The 24,529-nt window shown below is 37.0% G+C and overlaps 1 protein-coding gene across 1 annotated transcript in view; it reads left to right on the forward strand.

The window, feature by feature from the left end:
* The window catches only part of ARID2 (AT-rich interaction domain 2), a 197,056-nt gene that overhangs the window by 98,521 nt on the left and 74,006 nt on the right, over positions 1-24,529 (forward strand). The window contains exon 6 of the mRNA XM_039461706.2: positions 2,485-2,552. Within this exon, the coding sequence (XP_039317640.1) occupies positions 2,485-2,552 (68 nt within the window). The remainder of the gene's footprint in view (positions 1-2,484; positions 2,553-24,529) is intronic.

The following is a 24,529-nucleotide window of genomic DNA, read 5'->3' on the forward strand; positions in this document are numbered from 1 at the left end:
ATAGGGGAAGAAAGATGCTTTACCTCTCAGTTTCTGTCATAATTTTGAAGATATAACTTCGTTGGCTTTTCACCTCAGTTTTATATTCTTTGGTTTCTGTTATTTTATTTTGATCTTTCAAATATAACTTTCAGCATTTAATGTAGAACGGAGTTGAAAATTGTTTCACATTTTTAGAAACCTTAAAATGAAGCCTTTGAAAAGAAGGTATATTCTCAAACTAGAATAATTTTAAGTCTTAACATTTAATAATTAAATAGAATTACATGTAAATAATTTGAGTATGTGATAGAAGTAATCTTACCAGTTTTGGTGCACTAAGACAAGACCTTCTTTAGACCCAATTTATCTTCATAAATTCTTCAGGCATTTTATTTGTTTGAAAGACTAAAAGTAATGTAAAACAGCATTAATTTAGCAAGTGCCATTTGGGTATAGTTTCTATTATTTGAAGTCACAGAAAGTTTAGTTCCAGAGTACATAGAGACTTTATGAAGACCTTATATTTAAAACAATAGTTTTACATGATAAAAATAATCCTGGTTGGAGTTTGAAGGTTATAGATATATTTAATTTGGTTAGATTTTGAGAGGCTTTGATTTGAATTTTAGGGCATGAGACTTTAATTGAGAGAGAAATGTAGATACCACTTCCTTTAGAGAGTAGAATATTTACATATTTTGTGTGTTTGAACAAATGTAATAAAAATTCTATGTGACAAGAAATTTTATTTTTCAATTTTATGATTCTGCCCAGTATTATTCTCCCAGGAACGTTGTTTGCTTGGTGTTTTTTTGGTGGGGGCGCGTTTTGGGAGGTTTTTTTTTTTGGAGGCAAGAGTCTTGCTCTGTCCCCCAGGCTGGAATACAGTGGTGCAATATTGGCTCACTACAACCTCCGCCTCCCAGGTTCAAACGATTCTCATGCCTTAGCCTCCCAGTTAGCCAGAACTACAGGTGAGCACCACCACACCTGGCTAATTTTTGTATTTTTAGTAGAGACAGGTTTTCCTCAGGTTGACCAGGTCATTCTCAAACTCCTGGCCTCAAGTCATCTGCCCGCCTCAACCTCCCAGAATGCTGGGGGATTACTAGTGTGAGCCACCATGCCCAGCCCCCAGGGAAGTTTTATATAAGCTTTCTTTTTAGAACAAAGAACACTTATCTGTCTTTAGTGGTGTCTGGGCCTCATTTTGCTGGTTAAGCTGCTACTTATATGTAAGTGTGATATTTTATGAAATTTTTTTTTATGTCACTATAGTTAATTTGTTTATGCAGAACATTTACATCTGTTGTTCATATTATTTCCTCACGACGCTACTGTCAGTAGTAAAACCATTAGTAAATATAATTTATGTTTAAAATGTTGCTGTTTCTCACCCTTTTAAATATTTTTTAAGATGAAAATTCTTATTCTAGCCAGAGTACTTTACAAACTTTATTTTATTCAGTTTTAACTAGATACTATGTTCATACTTAAAGGATAATAAGACTGCCAAGATCCCATAAATTTCTTATGGGAAAAAACATACCTACTTGTTATGCTTGTCATAACATGTCCAATAAGGACACATAAACTTTTGTTTTTTAAAGATTAACGTTCATAACATCTAGTTTTTCTGTTAACAGTTGTCATTATATAATTTTCTTTTTGTTTTCTAAAAGCAGTAGCTTTCATTATGGAATTAATGTGATAGTTGATAAAAGATTTACCTAATTTTTAAGGGGAAAAACATACTGTATCACAGCTTAGGCCTTTGAATCATACAGCGCTATAGTCTGATCCCATGTTGACAATTAGAACTAGCAGCATAACGGAGAAGAAATAATGCAGCATGTACCTATCTATATGCCTTAAGCTTTTTGGTGAGGCAGTAAGGGCCACATGTAGATTAGAGACAGAGTGTTATTAAGAAGAAGCTTACAAAAATTGTTGGTTTGACTTTTCAAAAATCATAGTTGTTGATAAAACAACCGTATTAAGAAACGCAAACATGATGTAGGCCCGAGAATTTTTCTTAAAGGAGATTTAAGAGAATTGTGGGAATTATTTCCAAGGAGTGCCTTGCTGTCTGTTTTTTGAAGTGTGAATTATACAATATTTCTGACATTAGTATGAAGATTTTAAATGATAATCTGAAAATCTAATGGCAATAACATCAGTTTGATTAAAAAAAATTTCTTTTAATGTATCAATGAAAGACAACATGGAGTAACTCTTAAGTACGCAGCACTTCTTTATTGTCTATATAACTATTATGAAAAAGAGTCCTTATTGTTAATTTGTAGAAACACAAATTTTCTTTAAATCTAAAAAAACATATTTCAAAAGAAATTACCGTGACTGTCTATCATTTACTATAAGACAATTTGTAGTTAACAAGATATATTAAGATGTAGTTTTACTTTTTCCAAGCCTACCTATTATTAAATAATTCATTGAAAGAATTTATTGTATTATATTGAATTTTTTTTTTTTTTTAAGCTTTAGGATCCTTTTCCACTGTATTTGGAGAAGAATGGAAAGAGAAGACTGATAGAGACTTTGTTAAGGTAAATCATTTTAATTAAAATGTTGAATCATTGAGTTACATGTAGCTAAGCCAACAATAGATTAGTGGTTGTTTATCTTATATACATAAAATATACTTTTATCTTTACCTAATACAGATGCAACAGTTTTTACGCAATGCAATACAGTTTTTAAAGTTGTGATTGAGTTGAGTATAAAATCTTTTAGAATACCCACGAACAGACATAAAATTCTCATTGATATCTGTGAATAGTAACTTATAACAATAGCAGTAAACAATTGAATGACCCTCTTCTCAACTGGGATTCTGAGAATGGGTTTCAGGAACTTTTTGTTTTTATGTGTGTTCTGAAACCCAGCAATTCAGAAAGGAATGAAGGGCCAGACCTGCCATCAAATGAAGGGCCAGACCTGCCATCAAATCCTCAAAAAGAATAGGTCTAAAAGATGAGTAAGTGTCCATCTAGAAGAAAATTTCTGGGAATATATTTCTGAAACAAATGTAGTTGTGAATTTCAAGTGAGAAACTAGAAAAAGACTTGAACAAATTGTTTTCTCACTTACATTTGTCTAACTCTACTGTCTTTCAAGGAAATACAGGACGCTGCTTTTATTTACTAAGGGTACATTTTATAGTGTTACTACTAATAGAGCATGCACATTAAACATTGTTTAAATACCTTTTCTTTAAAACTCATACATGAGTAACATTTAAATATGCTTACTCTTCATTTTTGCTGCTACTTCCACTAAAATATCTAAATCTATCCACTTTGTTTATTAAAAGTAGCTCTCTTGGGCTGGGTGTGGGTAGCTCACACCTGTGATCTCAGCACTTTAAGAGGCTGAGGTGGGGAAATCACTTGAAGCCAGGACTTCAAGACAAGCCTGAGCAACAAAGCTAGACCCCATTCCTACAAAATATATACATATATTTTTTTAACTTCCTTATACAAAATAATTAAATAATTAGCTGAGTGTGGTTGTATGTGCCTGTAGTCCCAGCTACTAAGGAGGCTGAGGTGGGAAGATTGCTTGAGCCTGGGAATTTGAGTCTGCAGTGGGCTGTAATTGCACCACTGCACTCTAGTCTGGGTGACAGGGCAAGATCCTATCTCTAAAATCAATAGATAAATCAATAAAAATAAATTAAAAAATAAAATGATACCATGGTGTTTTAGGGAACTACTTTATTTTTTTATTTTCATTTATTTACTGATATTTGGTGAGTCACTTAAATATTAAAAATTAGTTGTCAAAATTTTGATATTGTTCAGACAAAATAGACCAAGTTACAAAACGAAAAGAGACAAAAAAGGTAATTACATAATGAAGAAGATCAATGCAGCGAAAGAATGGGTGTAACATCATATATGTACTTAACACTAGAGCCCCCAGATATATAAAGCAAATATTAATAGAGCTAAAAAGAGATAGACCCCAATACAATTATAGTTGGGGACTTACCCACTTTCAGCGTTGGACAGATCATCGAGATAGAAAATCAGTAAAAAAAATCTGCCCTATGGACCAACTTAACTGGAGACATTTATAGACTATTTTATCCACAACTGCAACACATTCTTCTCATCAGCACATGGGACATTCTGTAGGATAGACCATATAGTAGGCCACAACACAATCTCAACAAATGTTTAAAAATTAAAATCAAATCAAGTGTCTTCTTCTATCACAATGGAATAAAAGTAGAAATAATAGGAACTTTGGAAACTGGAAATATTAATACAAGAAAATTAACGTGTTCCTGAATGACCAATGGGGGGGTCAATGAAGAAGTTAAGAAAGAAATTTAAAAATTTCATTAAACAGATGAAAATGGAAACATAACATCCCAAAATCTATTGGATACAGCAAAAGCAGTCCTAAAAAGGAAGCTTATAGCAATAAACGGCTACATCAAAAAAGTAGGAAGATTCAAATAAACAATATAATGATGCACCTTAAGGAACTAGAAAAGCAAACCAAACCTAAAATTAACAGAGGAAAGAAATTGTAAAGATCAGAGCAGAACTAATTGGAATGGAGACTAAAAAGACAAAGGATCAACAAAACAAAAAGTTGTTTTTTGATAAGGTAAACAAAATTGACAAACCACTAGCTAGAATAGCCCAGAAAAAAAGAGAGAAGACTCAAAGTCAGAAACATAAAAGGAGACATTACAGCTGATAACCACTGAAATAAATATAAAGGATCATTAGAGACTATGATGAACTATTACGCTAATGAATTGGAAAACCTAGAAAAAAACAGATAAATACTGGACACATACAGCCTATCAGGATTGAAGCAGGAAGAAATAGAAAGCCTCAACAGACCAATAAAGAGTAACAAGATTGAATCAGTAATAAAAAGCCTCTCAACAAAGAAAAGTCCATGATCGAATGACTTATGGCAGAATTCTTCCAAACTTACAAAAAAGAACTAACGCCAGTTCTTCTGAAACTATTGCAAAATACTGAAGAGGAGAGAACCCTTCTTAACTCATTCTTTGAGGCCAACACTACTCTGATGCCAAAACCAGGCAAGGACACAACAGAAAAAGAAAACTACTCTGATGAACATAGATGCAAAAATTCTCAACAAAATGCTAGCAAACCAAATCCAACAACATATCAAAAAGACAGTACATCATCATTAAGCTGGATGTAACGATGATTCAACATAGGCAAATCAATAAATGTGAAACATCGCATCAATAGAATGAAGGACAAAAATCATATGATCATCCCAGTTGTAGATTTGTCATATATGGCTTTTATTGTTTTGAGGTATGTTTCTTCTATGCCTAATTTCTTGAGAGTTTTTATGAAGAAGAAGTGCTAAATTTTATCAAATGCTTTTTTTGCATCTTTTGAGATAATCATCATACCAAATGGGGGAAAAGCTGAAAGCCTTTCCTTGATAAACTGGACTAAGACAAGAATACTCACTTTCACCCCTCTCATTCAACATTGTACTGGAAGTCCTAGCCAGAGCAATCAAGCAAGAGAAAAGAATAAAACTTGAGTAAAGTTGCAGGATACACTTCATAAAAGAAGACATACAAATGGCCAAAATATGTATGAAAAATTGTTCAACATCACTAATCAGGAAAATGTAAATGAGAACCCCAATGAGATATCATTATCATCTCTCCCCAATTAGAATGGCTGTTGTCCAAAAGGCAAAAAAAATAACAAATGCTGGTAATAATGTGGTTAAAAGAGAACTCATGAGAGAGATCCAAGATGGCTGACTAGCAGCAGCTCAGGGTTGCAGCTCCCAGTGAAGGTGCAGGGAGTGAGTGGACACCAGACTTCCAAACAAATTTTTGTTGCCTACAGACCAGGAGATTCCCAGCGGAGGAGCCCCACGGGTCGCCAGCACCACTCTTTTGGCCGGCTCGGCTGTTTTGCCAGTGTCCCAGCATGGCAGTTCTCAGTGTGAAGTATGTGGGACTGGGTGCCCTTTTAGTTGGTGTTTGGAGCTCCAGGAAGGCAAAGTCGCCCCTTCAGCTGATTGAGAAGAGGACTGAAGCCGGGAGCCAGACCGGGAGATTCCCAGGCAGAAAAGTGCCACGAATCTCAGCGCCGCTGTTTCGGCCGGCGCAGTCGCCATGCTGGAAATTGCATAGATCCCCGCGGGGGCACCTGGGAGAGAATCGACTATTGAATTAGGAAAAGAAAGAAAGGGGACTCTGAGGCAGGGAGCCAGGTGATTGGGCTCGGCTGGTCCCACACCCACAAAAAAACAGCAGTTGGAAATGCTGATGGTTGAGTGTTTCACAGCAAACACAGCTGAACCCAGGAAGGTCCAGCTCTGTGGGGGAGGGGCGTCTGCCGAAGAAAAACAAAGAAACAGAAATAACATCACCACCAACAAGCTGGATGTCCACTTAGAGACTCAATCTGAAATTTAGCAATTACAAAGATGACAGGTGGATAAATCCACAAAGATGGGAAGAAACCAGCGCAAAAAGGCTGAAAACATCCTAAATCAGAATGCCTCTCCTCCTTCAGGGGATCACAGCTCATCATCAGCAAGGGAACAAGGCCTGATGGAGAGTGAGTGTGATGAATTGTCAGAATCAGGCTTCAGAAGGTGGATAATAGGAAACTTCCTTGAGCTAAAAGAACATGTTCTAACCCAATGCAAAGAAACTAAGAACCTTGAAAAAAGGTTTGACAAAATGCTAACGAGAATAGACAATTTAGAGAGGAATATAAGTTAATTAATGGAGCTGAAAAACACAATACAAGAACTTCACTAAGTATGCACAAGTTTTAACAGTCAAATTGATCAAGCAGAAGAAAGGATATCAAAGGTCGAAGATCAACTCAATGAAATAAAATGAAAAGACAAGATTAGAGAAAAAAGGGTAAAAAGGAATGAGCAAAGTCTCCAAGAAATATGGGACTATGTGAAAAGACGTAATCTATGTTTGATAAGTGTACCTGAATGTGATGAAGAGAATGAATCCAAGCTGGAAAATATTCTTCAGAATATTATTCAGGAAAACTTTCCCAAACTAGCAAGGCAGGACAATATTCAACTCCAGGTAATACAGAGAACACAAGAAAGATATTCCTCAAGAAGAGCAACCCCAAGGCACATAATTTTCAGATTCACAAGGGTTGAAATGAAAGAGAAAATGCTAAGGGCAGCCAGAGAGAAAGGTCAGGTTACCCACAAAGGGAAGCCCATCAGACTCACAGCAGATCTCTCAACAGAAACCCTACAAGCCAGAAGAGAGTGGGGGCCAATATTCAACATCCTTAAAGAAAAGACCCTTCAACCCAGAATTTCATATCCAGCCAAACTAAGCTTCATAAGGGAAGGAAAAATAAAATCTTTTGTGAACAAGCAAGTACTCAGATTTCTTCATCACCAGACCTGCTTTACAAGAGCTCCTGAAATAAGCACTACACATAGAAAGGAACAACCACTATCAGCCATTCCAAAAATATACCAAAGGTAAAGAGCATCAACATAATGAAGACTCTACATCAACTAATGGGCAAAACAGCCAGCCAGCACCAAATGGCAGTATTAAACTCACATAGATTATTATTAATCCTAAATTTAAATTGACTAAATGCTCCAATCAAAAGACACAGACAGGCAAATTGGAGAAAAAGCCAAAACCCATCGGTATGCTGCATCCAGACCCATCTCACATGCAAGGATACACAAGGACTCAAAACAAAGGGATGGAGGAAGATTTACCAACCAAGTGGAGAGCAAAAAGAAAAAATAAATAAAAAGCAGGAGTTGCAATTCGCGCCTCTGATAAAATAGACTTTAAAGTAACAAAGATCAAAAGAGGCAAAAAGGACATTACATAATTGTAAAAGGATCAATGCAACAAGAAGAGCTAAAGATCCTAAATATATATGCACCCAGTACAGGAGCACCCAGATACATAAGGCAAGTACTTAATGACTTATAAAAAGACTTAGACTCCCACACAGTAATAGTGGGAGACTTTAACATTAATATTAGACAGATCAACGAGACAGAAAATTAACAAGGATATCCAGGACTTGAACTCAGACCCAGAACAAGTAAACTTAATAAACATTTATAGAATTCTCCACCCCAAATCCACAAAACTTACATTCTTCTCAGTACCACATCACACCTACTCTAAAAGTGACTACATAATTGGAAGTAAATCACTCCTCAGTAATTGCATAGCATTTCACAGGTTTAAATGAAATATTGGTTGGCTGCTTGTTTGTTATTTTCCTCCCTTATTCCTTCCTGTCTCCATTGTTAAGCACAATTATTGGAATAAAAGAAGGTTTCAATACCCATTTTTAGACTGCATTGTAGCCTGGGCAATAAAGCAAGACTCCTGTTCTCTCTCCCTCTTTCTCTTCGTTTCTTTCTTTCATTCTTTTTTTTTTTTCTTTCTTTCTTTTTCTCTTTTTTCCCAAGAAAAGAGAAAAAAAAAAAAGAGAGAGAGAACTCATACACTGTTGGTGGAAATGTAATTAGTACAGCCATTATGGAAAACAGTATCCCGCTACTGGATATTTATCCAAAGGAGAGGAAATAGTGTAGTAAAGGGATACCTGTGCCCTCAGTGGATTGCAGCATTATTTGCAATACCCAAGATAAGAAATTGACCAAAGTATTCAGTAACAGATGAATGAATAAAGTTGTATACAATGAAATACTATGCAGCCCTAAAACGAAATTGTGCTATTTGTAGCAGCATGGATGGAACTGGAGTTCATTATGTTAAATGAAATAACCCAGGCACAGAATGATAAATATTTCATGTTCTCACTCATATGTGGGAGCTGAACTTGTTGATATTGTGGAGTTAGAGTAGATTGGTGGTTCCTAGAGGCTAGGGAGGGTGAGAGGGTGATATACAAAGAGAAATTGGCTAATGGGTACAAATACCTAGTTAGATAGAAAGAATAAATAATAAATTGTAGGGTTTTATAAGACAGTAGCATGACTGTAATTATCAATAGTTTATATTTCAAAATAGAAGATTTGAAATGTTCCCAGCACAAAGAAATAATAAATATATGAGGTGATGGATATTTCAAATACCATTATTTGATGATTACACATTGTATGCATGTATTAAAATATCACGTGTACCCCTTAAGTAAATACAATTGTTATGTGTTTATAAAATTTGTTATTTAGCTGTCTTGCAGATAAAAGAGAGTCATATTAGGAAATAGTAACTGTTAAGTAGTATTAATATTTTTCTAGTGGCATTTTACCTTTATTGCTAGATTTTAGGTTTATTTAACAACAACTGCTAATAATAAGCTTCAACTAATCAAAACCTTTATTCTTTAGCAGTCTATTTTAAGTATTCGAAATTGTCTTAATACATCGAGACTTATTTGACAATTTTGGAGGCCAAGTAAGGAGGACTGGTTGAGGCCAAGAGTTCAAGACCAGCCTGGGCAACATAATGAGACCCCATCTCTACAAATAAAAAAAATAATTAGTTGGGCATGGTGGTGCATGATTGTAGTTCCAGCTACCTGGGAGGCTGAGGCAGGAGGATCACTTGAGCTCTGGAGTTAGAGGCTGCAGTAAGCTATGATTGTGCCACTATACTCCACCATGGGTGACAGAGCAAGACTATTTTTAAGGAAATAAAAAAGATGGAAGAATATATATTCTGTTTATTTGGGGTGGAGAGTTCTGTAGATGTGTATTAAGTCTGCTTGGTCGTTCAAGTCCTAGATTTCCTAGTTAATTTTCTGTCTTGTTCATCTGTCTAATATTGACAATGGGGTGTTAAAGCCTCTCACTATTATTGTGTGGGACTCTACGTCTCTTTGTAGTCATTAAGAACTTGCTTTATGTATCTGGGTGCTCCTGTATTGGGTGCATATATATTTAGGATATTAGCTCTTCTTGTTGCATTAATACCTTTACCATTATGTAATACCCTTCTTTGTCTCTTTTGATGTTTGTCGGTTTAAAATCTGTTTTATCAGAGACTAGGATTGCAAGCCCTGCTTTTCTTTGCTCTCCATTTGCTTGGTAGATCTTCCTCCATCCCTTTATTTTGAGCGTGTGTCTTTGCACGTGAGATGGGTCTTCTGAGTACAGCACACAGATAGGTCTTGACTCTTTATCCAATTTGCCAATCTATGTCTTTTGATTGGGGCATTTAGCTCATTTACATTTCAAATTAGTATTGTTATGTGTGTTAATTTGATGCTGGCATTATGATGCTAGCTGGTTGTTTTGCCAGTTGATGCACTTTCTTCATAGCTGAATATATGCTTACCTTATAACCTAGCAATTAACACTCCTCAGTCAATTACCCAACAAAAATACGTACATATATTTACCAAAATACATGTATAAAACCCTTCATAACAAAATTATTTGTGTCTAACCTGGAAATAACTAAATCCTTATTGCTTTTTACAGTAGAATGGACAAATTGTTTCATATTTATGCAATGTAACATACAACAATAGAAATGAATGAAGTACAAATACTTGCAAAGATATGCATGAAACTTCACAAACATAATGTTGAACAAAAGAAAAAAGAGAAGTAGAATAAGGAAGAAAGGTTAACAGATGAGGGAGTGAATGAAAAGTGACTGAAAGGGGGAATGAACAGGCGTACTTCAGAGGTGCTGATAATGTTCTAATTCTTCATCTGGGTAATCATTACATTGGTGTATTCACTTCACAAATACATCTTGAGGTGTATACTTATGTATGTGTTATATATATATATATGTATACATTAAGTATGTGTTATAATTTAAAAAGTACTTATAGGAGTTCAAAAAAGATAATATATTAAATTCAAAAGCCAATGCATCCTGAAGCTTAGTTTTAATACATATAATAATATAATTAGCCTATCTTTTTGTCATTAATTAAAATTTTCTGTTAACTGCATAGTCATACCTAAAACAGGCACAATTGTCTGCTGCTACTTTTCCTTTTTCTTACCATGGTCCTGCACATAAGCATACTTTCTGCACCTCAGACTAAATTTGTTCTTACCTCAGAACATTTGCATTTGCATTTGCTATTCCCTCTGCCAGAAAGACTCTTTCTCTGCAATGCTGGTCACCTAATATTATTCAAACCTAGTAAAAATCATCAGATATTACCTCCTGAGGTAAGCCTTTCTGGTCATATTATCTAATGTTACCATGCACTCACACATCTTGTAACTCTATCACATTGTCCTGCTTTATTTTCTTTACAATATTTGAAAAAGCCTCAAATCACATCATTTACTTTGTCTGTTTTCCTACAATAGAATGGAAATTTGCTGAGGGTGGGGACCTTGTTTTCCTAGTGTCTGAAAGTATTGGCACATAGAAAATACTCAGTAAATGTATTTTAAATAAATGAATTAATGTATAAAATAACCAAATAAACAAGTTCAAATTTTTTTTTCTCTGAAATAGTGATTTAAAGCTCTTAATCAGATAATTTTTATCAGATATTATCAGATAAATATTATAAACATTTTACTAATTATACAGTACTTTATGTAGCAATAGGCCTAGCTATTTTTAGCTACAAACTTCATTTAGCATAACAATATGAAAAGTGTAACTTTGGCCGGGCACAGTGGCTTATGCCTGTAATCCCAGCACGTTGAGAGGTAGAGGCAGAGGTGGGTGGATCATAAGGTCAGGAGTTCCAGACCAGCCTGACCGACATAGAGAACCCTTGTTTCTACTAAAAATACAAAAATTAGCTGGGTGTGGTGGCGCATGCCTGTAATACCAGCTACTTGGGAGGCTCAGGCAGGAAAATCGCTTGAACCCGAGAGGCAGAGGTTGCAGTGAGCCAAGATCATGCCATTGCACTCCAGCCTGGGCAACAAGAGCAAAACTCCATCTCAAAAAAAGAAAAAAATGAAAAAGAAAACTGTAACTTTGCCATAAAATTCAGTTAAGGTGGTATACTTTTTGTGAATGATTTAGTATACTCTGACTCAGAAATTTGTCTTGAAGTTAACCTATTCCAAACAATACAAAAAGAGGGAATCCTCCCTAAGTCATTTTATGAGACCAACATTATCCTGATACCAAAACCTGGCAAAGACACAACTAAAAAATAAAATTTCAGGCCAATATGCATGATGAACATTGATGCGAAAATCCTCAGTAAAATACTGTTAAACAGAATCCAGCAGCACATCAAAAAGCTTATCCATTACGATCAAGTTGGCTTCATCCCTGGGATGCAAGGCTGGTTCAACATGCACAAATCGATAAACCTAATCCATCATATAAACAGAACCAAAGACAAAAACCTCATGATTATCTCAGTAGATGCAGAGAAGGCCTTTAACAAAATTCAACAGCTCTTTACACTAAGAGCCCTCAATAAGCAAGGTATTGATGGAATGTATCTCAAAATAATAAGAGCTGTTTATGGCATACCCACAACCAATATCATACTGAGTGGGCAAAAACTGGAAGCATTCCCTTTGAAAGCTGGCACAAGGATGCCCTCTCTTGCCACTCCTATTCAACATAGTATTGGAAGTTCTGGCCAGGGCAATCAGGCAAGAAAAAGAAATACAGGGTATTCAATTAGGAAAAGATGCAGTTTAAAACCCAAAAAGCAGGTCTTTTAATCTTTTTTTTTTTTGTCCTCATTCTTTCTTCCTTCTTCCGTCTTCCTTCTGAGTATGTGTTTTTTTCGTAGTATAACACATTCTTAACTAGATTTTTCAATGAAAATTCGGAGTTTTAGGATTGTCTTTATTTTTGTCCACATTCCATTTATATAATTGTAGATTGTAAGTTATATTTTTCTTGTATTATTGTTCATTCTGTTGTTTTCTGAATTTTTTTCTAGGCTTTTTATTTATTTATTTATTATTATTTTTTTTTATTGCATTTTAGGTTTTGGGGTACATGTGATGAACATGCAAGATTGTTGCATAGGTACACACATGGCAGTGTGCTTTGCTGCCTTCCGTCCCCTCACCTGTATCTGTCATTTCTCCCCATGCTATCTCTTCCCACCTCCCCACCTCCCCGCCCCTCCCCCATTTACCCCCAACAGACCCCAGTGTGTAGTGCTCCCCTCCCTGTGTCCACGTGTTCTCATTGTTCAACACCCGCCTATGAGTGAGAATATACGGCGTTTGATTTTCTGCTCTTGTGTCAGTTTGCTGAGAATGATGGTTTCCAGGTTCATCCATGTCCCTACAAAGGACGTGAACTCATCGTTTTTGATGGCTGCATAATATTCCATGGTGTATATGTACCACATTTTCCCTATCCAGTCTATCATCGTTGGGCATTTGGGTTGGTTCCAGGTCTTTGCTATTGTAAACAGTGCTGCAATGAACATTCGTGTGCACGTGTCCTTGTAGTTGAATGATTTATAATCCTTTGGATATATACCCAGTAACGGGATTGCTGGGTCAAATGGGATTTCTATTTTTAGGTCCTTGAGGAATCGCCACACTGTCTTCCACAATGGTTGAATTAATTTACATTCCCACCAACAGTGTAAAAGTGTTCCTATTTCTCCGCATCCTCTCCAGCATCTGTTGTTTCCCAATTTTTTAATGATCGCCATTCTAACTGGTGTGAGATGGTATCTCAATGTGGTTTTGATTTGCATTTCTCTGATGACCAGTGATGATGAGCATTTTTTCATATGTTTGTTGGCCTCCTGTATGTCTTCTTTTGTAAAGTATCTGTTCATATCCTTCGCCCATTTTTGAATGGGCTTGTTTTTTTCTTGTAGATCTGCTTTAGTTCTTTGTAAATTCTGGATATCAGCCCCTTGTCAGATGGGTAGGCTGCAAAAATTTTTTCCCATTCTGTTGGTTGCCGATTCACTCTACTGACTGTTTCTTTTGCCGTGCAGAAGCTGTGGAGTTTGATTAGGTCCCATTTGTCTATTTTGGCTTTTGTTGCCATTGCTTTTGGCATTTTGGTCATGAAGTCCTTGCCTACACCTATGTCCTGAATGGTTTTGCCTAGATTTTCTTCTAAGGTTTGTATGGTATTAGGTCTGATGTTTAAGTCTTTAATCCATCTGGAGTTAATTTTGGTGTAAGGTGTCAGGAAGGGGTCCTGTTTCTGCTTTCTGCACATGGCTAGCCAGTTTTCCCAACACCATTTATTAAACAGGGAGTCCTTTCCCCATTGCTTGTTTTTGTCAGGTTTGTCGAAGATCAGATGGTTGTGGGTATGTTGTATTTCCTCTGAGGCCTCTGTTCTGTTCCATTGGTCTATATCTCTGTTTTGGTACCACTACCATGCTGTTTTGATTACTGTAGCCTTGTAGTATAGTTTGAAGTCCGGTAGTGTGATGCCTCCTGCTTTGTTCTTTTTGCTTAGAATTGACTTGGCTATGCGGGCTCTCTTTTGGTTCCATATGAAGTTTGAGGTGTTTTTTTCCATTTCTGTGAAGAAGGTCATTGGTAGCTTGATGGGAATAGCGTTGAATCTGTAAATTACTTTGGGCAGTATGGCCATTTTCACGATGTTGATTCTTCCTAACCATGAACATGGAATGTTTCTCCATCTGTTTGTATCCTCTCTTATTTCGTTGAGCAATGGCTTGTAGTTCTCCTTGAAGAGGTCCTTTACGTTCCTTGTTAGTTGTATTCCTAGGTACTTTATTCTCTTTGTAGCAATTGTGAATGGCAGTTCGTTCTTGATTTGGCTCTCTTGAAGTCTATTACTGGTGTATAGGAATGCTTGTGATTTTTGCACGTTGATTTTGTATCCTGAGACTTTGCTGAAGTTGTTTATCAGTTTCAGGAGATTTTGGGCTGAGATGATGGGGTCTTCCAGATATACAATCATGTCATCTGCAAATAGAGACAATTTGATTTCCTCCTTTCCAATTTGGATACCCTTTATTTCTTTTTCTTGCCTGATTGCTCTGGCTAGAACTTCCAGTACTATATTGAATAGGAGTGGTGAGAGAGGGCATCCTTGTCTAGTGCCAGATTTCAAAGGGAGTGCTTCCAGTTTTTGCCCATTCAGTATGATATTGGCTGTTGGTTTGTCGTAAATAGCTTTTATTGTTTTGAGATACGTTCCGTCAATACCTAGTTTATTGAGGGTTTTTAGCATAAAGGGTTGTTGAATTTTGTCAAAAGCCTTCTCTGCATCAATCGAGATAATCATGTGGTTTTTGTCTTTGGTTCTGTTTATGTGGTGGATTACGTTTATGGACTTGCGTATGTTGAACCAGCCTTGCATCCCCGGGATGAATCCCACTTGATCATGGTGGATGAGCTTTTTGATATGCTGTTGCAATCGGTTTGCCAGTATTTTATTGAAGATTTTTGCATCTATGTTCATCATGGATATTGGCCTGAAATTTTCTTTTCTTGTTGAGTCTCTGCCGGGTTTTGGTATCAGGATGATGTTTGTCTCGTAAAATGATTTGGGAAGGATTTCCTCTTTTTGGATTGTCTGGAATAGTTTCAGAAGGAATGGTATCAGCTCCTCCTTGTATGTCTGGTAGAATTCAGCTGTGAACCCATCTGGACCTGGGCTTTTTTTGGGTGGTAGGCTCTTTATTGCTGCCTTGACTTCAGACCATGTTATTGGTCTATGCAGGGTTTCGGCTTCTTCCAGGTTTAGGCTTGGGAGGATGCAGGTGTCCAGGAATTTATCCATTTCTTCCAGGTTTACTAGTTTATGTGCATAGAGTTGTTTGTAATAATCTCTGATGATGGTTTGGATTTCTGTGGAATCTGTGGTGATATCCCCTTTATCGTTTTTTATTGCATCAATTTGGTTATTCTCTCTTTTCTTTTTTATTAATCTGGCTAGTGGTCGGTCTATTTTGTTGATCTTTTCAAAAAACCAGCTCCTGGATTTATTGATTTTTTGAAGAGTTTTTTATGTCTCTATTTCCTTCAGTTCTGCTCTGATCTTAGTTATTTCCTGTCTTCTGCTAGGTTTTGAGTTTTTTTGATCTTGCTCCTCTAGATCTTTCAATTTTGATGATAGGATGTCAATTTTAGATCTCTCCCTTCTTCTCATGTGGGCACTCATTGCTATATATTTTCCTCTAGAGACTGCTTTAAATGTGTCCCAAAGATTCTGGTATGTTGTGTCTTCGTTCTCATTGGTTTCGAAGAACATCTTTATTTCTGCCTTCATTTCATTGTTTATCCAGTCAACATTCAAGAGCAAGTTGTTCAGTTTCCATGAAGCTGTGTGGTTCTGAGTTAGTTTCTGCATTCTGAGTTCTAACTCGATTGAACTGTGGTCTGAGAGACTGTTTGTTATGATTTCTGTTCTTTTGCATTTGCTGAGGAGTGATTTATTGCCAATTATGTGGTCAATTTTAGAATAGGTGTGATGTGGTGCTGAGAAGAATGTATATTCTGTGGATTTGGGGTGGAGAGTTCTGTAAATGTCTATTAGGTTTGCTTGTTCCAGGTCTGTATTCAGGTCCTGGATATCCTTGTTGATTTTCTGTGTGGTTGATCTGTCTAATATTGACAATGGGGTGTTAAAGTCTCCCACTATTATTGTGTGGGAGTCTAAGTCTCTTTGTAAGTCATTAAGAACTTGCCTTATGTATCTGGGTGCTCCTGTATTGGGTGCGTATATATTTAGGATCGTTAGCTCTTCTTGTTGCAGTGATCCTTTTACCATCATGTAATGTCCTTCTTTGTCTCTTTTGATCTTTGTTGCTTTAAAGTCTATTTTATCAGAGATGAGAATTGCAACTCCTGCCTTTTTTTGCTCTCCATTTGCTTGGTAGATCTTCCTCCATCCCTTTATTTTGAGCCTTTGTGTATCCTTGCATGTAAGATGGGTTTCCTGGATACAGCACACTGATGGGTTTTGGCTTTTTATCCAGTTTGCCAGTCTGTGTCTTTTGATTGGGGCATTTAGTCCATTGACATTTAGGGATAGTATTGTTATGTGTGAATTTGATGCTGTCATTTTGATGCTACCTGGCTGTTTTGTTGGTTAGTTGATGCAGATTCTTGATTGTGTTGATGCTCTTTTACCATTTGGTGTGTTTTTGGAGTGGCTGTTACTGGTTGTTCCTTTATATGTGTAGAGCCTCTTTCAGGAGTTCTTGTATAGCAGGTTTGGTGGTGATGAAATCTCTGAGTGCTTGCTTGTTCACAAAGGATTTTATTTTTCCTTCACTTATGAAGCTTAGTTTGGCTGGATAGGAGATTCTGGGTTGAAAGTTCTTTTCTTTAAGGATGTTGAATATTGGCCCCCAATCTCTTCTGGCTTGTAGGGTTTCTGCTGAGAGATCTGCTGTGAGTCTAATGGGCTTCCCTTTGTGGGTAACCTGACCTTTCTCTCTGGCTGCCCTTAGCATTTTCTCTTTCATTTCAACCCTGGTGAATCTGACGATTATGTGCCTTGGGGTTGCTCTTCTTGAGGAATATCTTTGTGGTGTTCTCTGTATTTCCTGGATTTGAATATTGGTCTTCCTTGCTAGGTTGGGGAAGTTTTCCTGGATAATATCCTGAAGAGTATTTTCCAGCTTGGATTCATTCTCTTCATCGCATTCAGGTACACCTATCAGACGTAGATTAGGTCTTTTCACATAGTCCCACATTTCTTGAAGATTTTGTTCATTCCTTTTTGCGCTTTTTGCTCTGTTCTTGCCTTCTCTTTTTATTTCATTGAGTTGATCTTTGACCTCTGATATCCTTTCTTCTGCTTGGTCAATTCGGCTGTTGAAGCTTGTGCATGCTTCATGAACTTCTCGTGTTGCGTTTTTCAGCTCCATCAATTCACTTATACTCCTCTCTATGCTGTCCATTCTTGTCAGCAGTTCGTCCAATCTTTTTTCAAGGTTCCTATTTTCTTTGCGTTGGGTTAGAACATGTTCTTTTAGCTCATTGTAGTTTCTTACTACCCACCTTCTGAAGTCTGATTCTGTCATTTCATCACCCTCCTTCTCCATCTGGTCTGGTTCCCTTGCTGGTGAGGAGTTGTGATCCCTTTTAGGGGGAGAGGTGTTCTGGTTTCGGGAGTTTTCATCCTTTTTGCGGTGGTTTCTTCCCATTTTTGTGGGTTTATCCACCTGTTGTCTGTCTCTGTCCCAGGGAGTTGGAGCTTTATGAATTTCCGTTGCACTACTGCCTTTTTTGATTTTTCTTTCAGGTCGGACCCGCCCAGCTAGCAGCAGGCCTAGCCACTGCCTGCCCGCAGGGGCTTTGCTGAGCTGCTGTGGGCTCCGCCCAGCTGCCCTGAGCTCTTCCCTGTAGTCCTTTTTATATGGGCGTAGTTAGAACTGTCTCGGCAATGGTGGCACCGCCTCTGTTATGGCAGACTCTCTCTGTTGTGGCAGGTTGCCTCGGCAACGGCGGGTTGCCTCGGCAACGGGGGCCTGCCTCCATAGCGGTGGAGAGTCTCAGTAATGGCGGAAGCCCCTCCCCCACGGAGCCGGACCGTCTGGGTTCAGCTGTGCTTGGTTTGAAGGGCTCAACCCAAAGGGTTTCCAATTACTGTTTTTGGTTTGGTTGTTGTTGGGGGTGGAGGGGTGGGACCAACCGAGCCTGATCACCTGGCTCCCTGACTCAGAGTCTTTTCTTTTAAGTTGAAGGACCCGGCGTTCCGGTCGCTTGTTGAAAAGGCGCCGGGATCTCCCGTGCTGCGACTCACGGAGTCCGCTCGAACTGCGGCGCCGGCTCCTGGCGGATTTTTTGCCTAGGAATCTCCTGGCCTGACTCGCTATTTCAGCTGAATCGGCAGCTCTGCCGTCTCAGGGCTCTGCTCGCCAGCTAAGAGGGCTCCCAGACCAGTGGCTTTTGTCCAGAGAACGGCAGCAACAGGGCGTGGTCACAGCAGCCGCGCGGGGAGAATCAGCCCCGTGGGGGCCAAAACAGCCGCACTGGCTGGGACTGCTACGCTGGCGACCCCTCTGCCTGGGTATCTCCTGGTTTGTGGGCAATAAGAGTTCGTCTGGAAATGCGGCGTCCACTCACCCTCTGCACTATCACTGGGAGCTGAAGTCCTGAGCTGTTCTTAGGCGGCCATCTTCCCAGCATTCCCCCTTTCTTTTCTTTTTTGGTCAATTTCTGATCTCTTAATTCTGAGCAGCATTCTGGGTAATTTTTTTAGGGTTGTTCCTTAATCATTTTCAGCTATGTCTAATATGTTACTTGACCTATTTAATTTCTGTTTTAGTGATCATGTTTTAATTTCTAGACATTCTGTCTCTTCTGTTTCAGATTTTCCCTTTTGAACTTCTTTTTTGATGTTTTTAATTTTGAATATTTTAATCCTTTAATAAATTAATGTGAATTCTATAAATTAAATATTTATATAATATAGAAACAAAATATATACATATAATATGTAAATTAAAAATTAAATACTCACACTTGATTATTCTAATATCTAAAGCTGTTGTGACTAATTTTACTTACTCCGACTCATAGTGGAATAGCCCCTTCTGTTTTACACTTGATCTTAGCCAAAAGGCCGAGAAGCGATTGCCCCTTCTGTTTTATAATGTTGGTTACAAATTTTAGCAGTCTTGTCTTTGTACAGGTTGGATTGCAAGTTTATTCTTCTGTTGCTCTATTGTACTTGTCAGTCATCTAAAGAGAAAAACTGATTCAGAATGACCATATTCATTTCTTCATTGATTTTTCCGGTGACTTGAGTAGTTACTAAAACCAAACCGAGGGAGATTAGGGAGTAGGCCAGTGGTACAAATTTAGGGCATTATTTTTAACACAAAACTCAGGTAGAGACAGTCAAGCCCTTTTGCCTCCTTTTCTTTGAAGGTATTAGATCTTTAGAGTTTTCATCATGATACAGAGCCACATTCCTAATTTACCACTTCATAAAGTGACCCAAGGTCCTATATTCTGTCCTCATCACGGTGCATTAAGAGCCAAACTATTTGGTTATAGGATTATACACTTTTTTTTTAACTCCAGTAATTTGGTGAGGAAAGTGTAAGTTGCACAAAGTGTTCAATAAATACATAGTCACAATGGGGAGTGGAGATTTTCGGTATAATCACTAATCACATTAAATCAAGAAGACACAAATGGCTGGGCACGGTGGCTCATGCCTATAATCCCAACATTTTCACTTTGGGAGGCCAAGTTGGACAGATCACTTGAGGTCAGGAGTTCGAGATCAGCCTGGCCAACATGGCAAAAGCCTGTTTTATTTAAAACAAAAAAATTACCTGGACATTGTGGCAGGCATTCCCAGCTACTCGGGAGGCTGAAGCAGGAGAATCATTTGATCTCAGGAGGCAGAGGCTGCAGTGAGCTGTTACTCCAGCCTAGGTGACAGAACGAGTCTCTGTGTCACAAAAAGAAAAGATCTTAGAAGACGACACAAATGTAATCGAAGTAGATTAGATGTTTCCTGCTGTTGTATATGTTTTCATTAATTTCTGCTCTTCATATATCTTTGTTGCTGCACTTTTTCTAACTTCTTGTTAGAAATTAGAGCTGATGCTTACATGATTGATTGTTGTTTTTATTTTTTTAATATGTACCCTCTAATATGTACAATTAAGATAACAAAATTCCCTCTAGCACAGCTTTAACTTTATTCTACTAATTTTGATATGTCATGTGTTCATTACAACTGAGTTTAAAATAATCTTCTCATTTCCACTATGATTTCCTCTTTGATACCTGGGTTATTTATTTACATTTTTATGGATATGTAGTAAGTACATGTATTTATGAGATACATGAGATATTTTGAAACAGGTATATACATTGTGTCATAATCACATCAGGGTAAATGGGGTATTCATCACCTCAAGCATTTATCATTTCTTTGTGCTACAAACATTTACCTTAGACATTTTTAGTTATTTTTAAATGTACTATAAATTATTGTAGTCACCCTGTTTTGCTATCAAATACTAAATCTTACTAATTCTTTTCAGCTATATTTTTGTACCTATTAACCGTTCCCACTTTCCCCCAGCCTCTGGTAACCATCATTCTACTCCCCATCTCCGTGAGTTCAGTTGTTCTACAATTTTCTGAGATAAGAGTGTTGAAATCATCACCCTTAATTGTGAATGTTTATATATTCTTTCAGTTCTGTCAGTTTTTACCTTATGTATTTTGAACCTCTATGAGTTGCATACATATTTACAGTTGTTTTATTTTCCTGGTGAATTAACTTTTTAAAAACATTATGTATGAAATTTAGCTACAGCTTTCTTATTATGTTATAATATATTTTTCCTATCTTTATAGTTTTTATCTGTTTTTACACATAGAGTTTCTTATAGACAACATCTAGTTAGCACTTGAAACTCTTCCCCACAGTCTGCCTTGTTGGCAATTTCTGCCTTTAAGTAAGTGCATTAAGCCTATTTACACTTCAGGAAATTAATGATGTGATTGAGTTTAGTCTCCCAACTTTTATCTAAAAATTTTATTTTACCTTCATGTTTGAAGGACATTTTTGAAGGATATAAAACTGTAGGTTTTAGGGTTTTGTGTGAACACTTTAAAGATAGCATTGTTATTGACAAGAAGTCAACTTTGTTCTTATTGCTCTTTTATATGTGTTGTAGTCTCTCATTGCTTTTCTTTTTTTTTAAATAGAGACAAGGTTTCACCATGTTGGCCAGGCTGGTCTCAAATTCCTGACCTCTTTCGATCCATCTGCCTCAGCCTCCCAAAGTGCTAGGATTACAGGCATGAGCCACCATGCCCAGCCTCTCACTGCTTTTAATACGTTCTCTTTATTACTGATATTTAATTTGGTTATGATATGCCTTGCAGTTTTCATTGCTTATTTTACTTTGGGGGTTCATTTTGTTTCTTGGATCTATGGTTTGGTATCTTACGTAAAATTTGGAAAGTTTTTCACAATCACTTCTTCAAATTTTTTTCTTTCCCCTATATTTTTTGTTTGTTTGTTTTAGAGACAGGGTCTTTCTCAATCATAGCTCGCTGCAACCTTGAATACTTGGGCTCAAGCGATCCTCCTGCCTCAGCCTCCCAAGTAGATGGGACTATAGGACCACCACACCCAGACCCCTTTTCCTTTTCTGGTGCTATATTTATAGTCTGCCCTCTGAATTCGTGGGTTCTGCATCCATAGATTTAACTAACCACAGATTGAAAATATTTAGGAAAAAAGCAATTTAAAAAAGAGTAAAAAGTAATAAAAATAAAAAATAGAGCTGGGCGCGGTGGCTCAAGCCTGTAATCCCAGCACTTTGGGAGGCCGAGGCGGGTGGATCACAAGGTCAAGAGATCGAGACCATCCTGGTCAACATGGTGAAACCCCGTCTCTACTAAAAATACAAAACATTAGCTGGGCATGGTGGTGCGTGCCTGTAATCCCGGCTACTCAGGAGGTTGAGGCAGGAGAATTGCCTGATCCCAGGAGGCAGAGGTTGTAGTGAGTCAAGATTGTGCCATTGCACTCCAGCCTGGGTAACGAGTGAAAATCTGTCTAAAAAAAAAAAAAAAAAAAAAATAGAAAGAAGACAGTATGAAAAGTATTTTAGGCATACTGTATTTAAAGTATTCAGGAGGACATTTGTAAATTATACGATACCACTGCATCATTTTACATGAGGAACTTGAGCATCTGGCAAATTTGGTATCTTTAGAGAGTCCTGGAACCAGACCCCATGGTTACTAAGGGATGACTGACTATGTATATTAGATCATGATGGTGTTCCACAGGTCACCAAAGCTCTTTTCATTGTTGTTAGACCTTTTTTGTTTTCTGTTTACTTAATTGTGGATATTATGCTTTCATTTTTTCTAATTAAGCAAATCTTGTGAATTTTTTTTTACTTTCAGATACAGATGGTCCCCAAGTTACGATAGTTAAACTGACAGTTTTTTACTGTGGGTTTATTGGGGTGATTAAATGCATTTTCAACTTATGATTATTGTGACATAAATCCTATCATAAGTCAAGGAGCATCCATATTACATTTTCCAGCTCAAGAAACTTCATTTGATTGTCTTATATTATCCATTGTTTGCTAATTATGTTCATATTTTTATATCACTGAGCATACTTAATAATTGAACATAATAGTTTTTTAATGTCCTTGTTTGTTGATTTTCTTACTATCTTTATTGTTTCAGTATCTTATTTTTCTTGAAACTGATTTTTGTCTTGGTTATGGGTGATGTTTCCTCATTTCTTTGTAGGTATGGTAATTTTTTGTTAGATGTGAGTATTGTGAGTGTGACATTGTTGAGTGTCTGAACTTTGGTGTTTTTCCAGAATGTTGAACTTTGTTTTAGCTGGCTGTGATTTCATATTTGGATTGTCATAGTAGGGTTGTTTTAAAGCTTTGTTATGATAGATGTAGAGCAGCCTTTACTCTAGGGCTTGTTTATTCCTTCTACTTAGGTATGACATTTTGGGAATTTCTCCTGAATGAGCTAGGTGTATATGAGTTTTCTCTATTCTAGGAATTGTTTAATTACAGCTCCTTATAATTGTTCTTTCCATTTTTTTGCCTAGCATTATGGAGTTTGAGCATACAGCTACGTAGCTTAGTACTCAGCAGTTAACTCAAAGTATATGTATGTAGATTCATGGAGCTCTTTCTCTTCATAACTCTTCCCTTATTGAAAATTTGCTCTCAAATTCTAGCCTCCTTAGCTTTGTGGTGCTCTTTTCAGTGTTTTCAGCTTAGCAGTCACTATGATATCTTGGGTTTCTCTTTACTATGCTTTAGTCTGGAATTAATGTCCAAGTAGAAATATCAGTCAGTCATTGTAATAACCTCATTTGTTTCTCTTGTTTAGTGATTACTACCTTGCATTACCTGTTTTTCAATCTCTGAAAACAATTTTTTCATACATGTTGGGTTTTGGTAGGATGACTACTCTAGCACGATAGTCCATATGACCTAAACAAATGGTCACTTGCAAGTATTTTTCTAAATTTTAAACTTAAATTTTTTTTAACCCCATGACTTTTTAAAAGTGTTTTAATTTGGCTTAATCACATTTACCTTTATCATTTATTCTTCATTAGATTGTAGATAATGAGCTTTTTTGATTTTTATTTGTCAGAAAATGTTTCTATGTCACCTTCATTCTTGAGGAACAATATCACTGTTTAAAAAGTCTGTGTTGGCAGGCTGGACACGGTGGCTCACACCTGTAATCCCATGTAATCCCAAAAATTAGCTGGGCGTGGTGGTGCGTGCCTGTAATTCCAGCTATTCGGAAGGCTGACACAGGAGAATTGCTTGAACCTGGGAGCCAGAGGTTGACATAAGCCAAAATTGCACCATTGCACTCCAGCTTGGGTGATAGAGCGAGACTCTGTCTCAAAAAACACAACAAAACAAAACAAAAGTTCTACATAGGCAGCTATTTTCTTCCATTATTTTGAAAATATCCCATTATTTGCTTCTATTTTGATTGTTCTTTTTAAGTTATTTGTTTTTTTTATTGTTTTTCTTCATTTATGATTTTTCTCTTTGTCCTTCAGGAGTTTTATGATGATGTTTCCACACATTTTTATTTATCTTTCTTGGAGTTTGTAATGCTTCTTGAAAATATATGTTAA

The sequence above is a fragment of the Saimiri boliviensis genome, chromosome 7 (genome assembly GCF_048565385.1).
Source record: "Saimiri boliviensis isolate mSaiBol1 chromosome 7, mSaiBol1.pri, whole genome shotgun sequence".
NCBI classification, from domain to species: Eukaryota; Metazoa; Chordata; class Mammalia; order Primates; family Cebidae; genus Saimiri; species Saimiri boliviensis.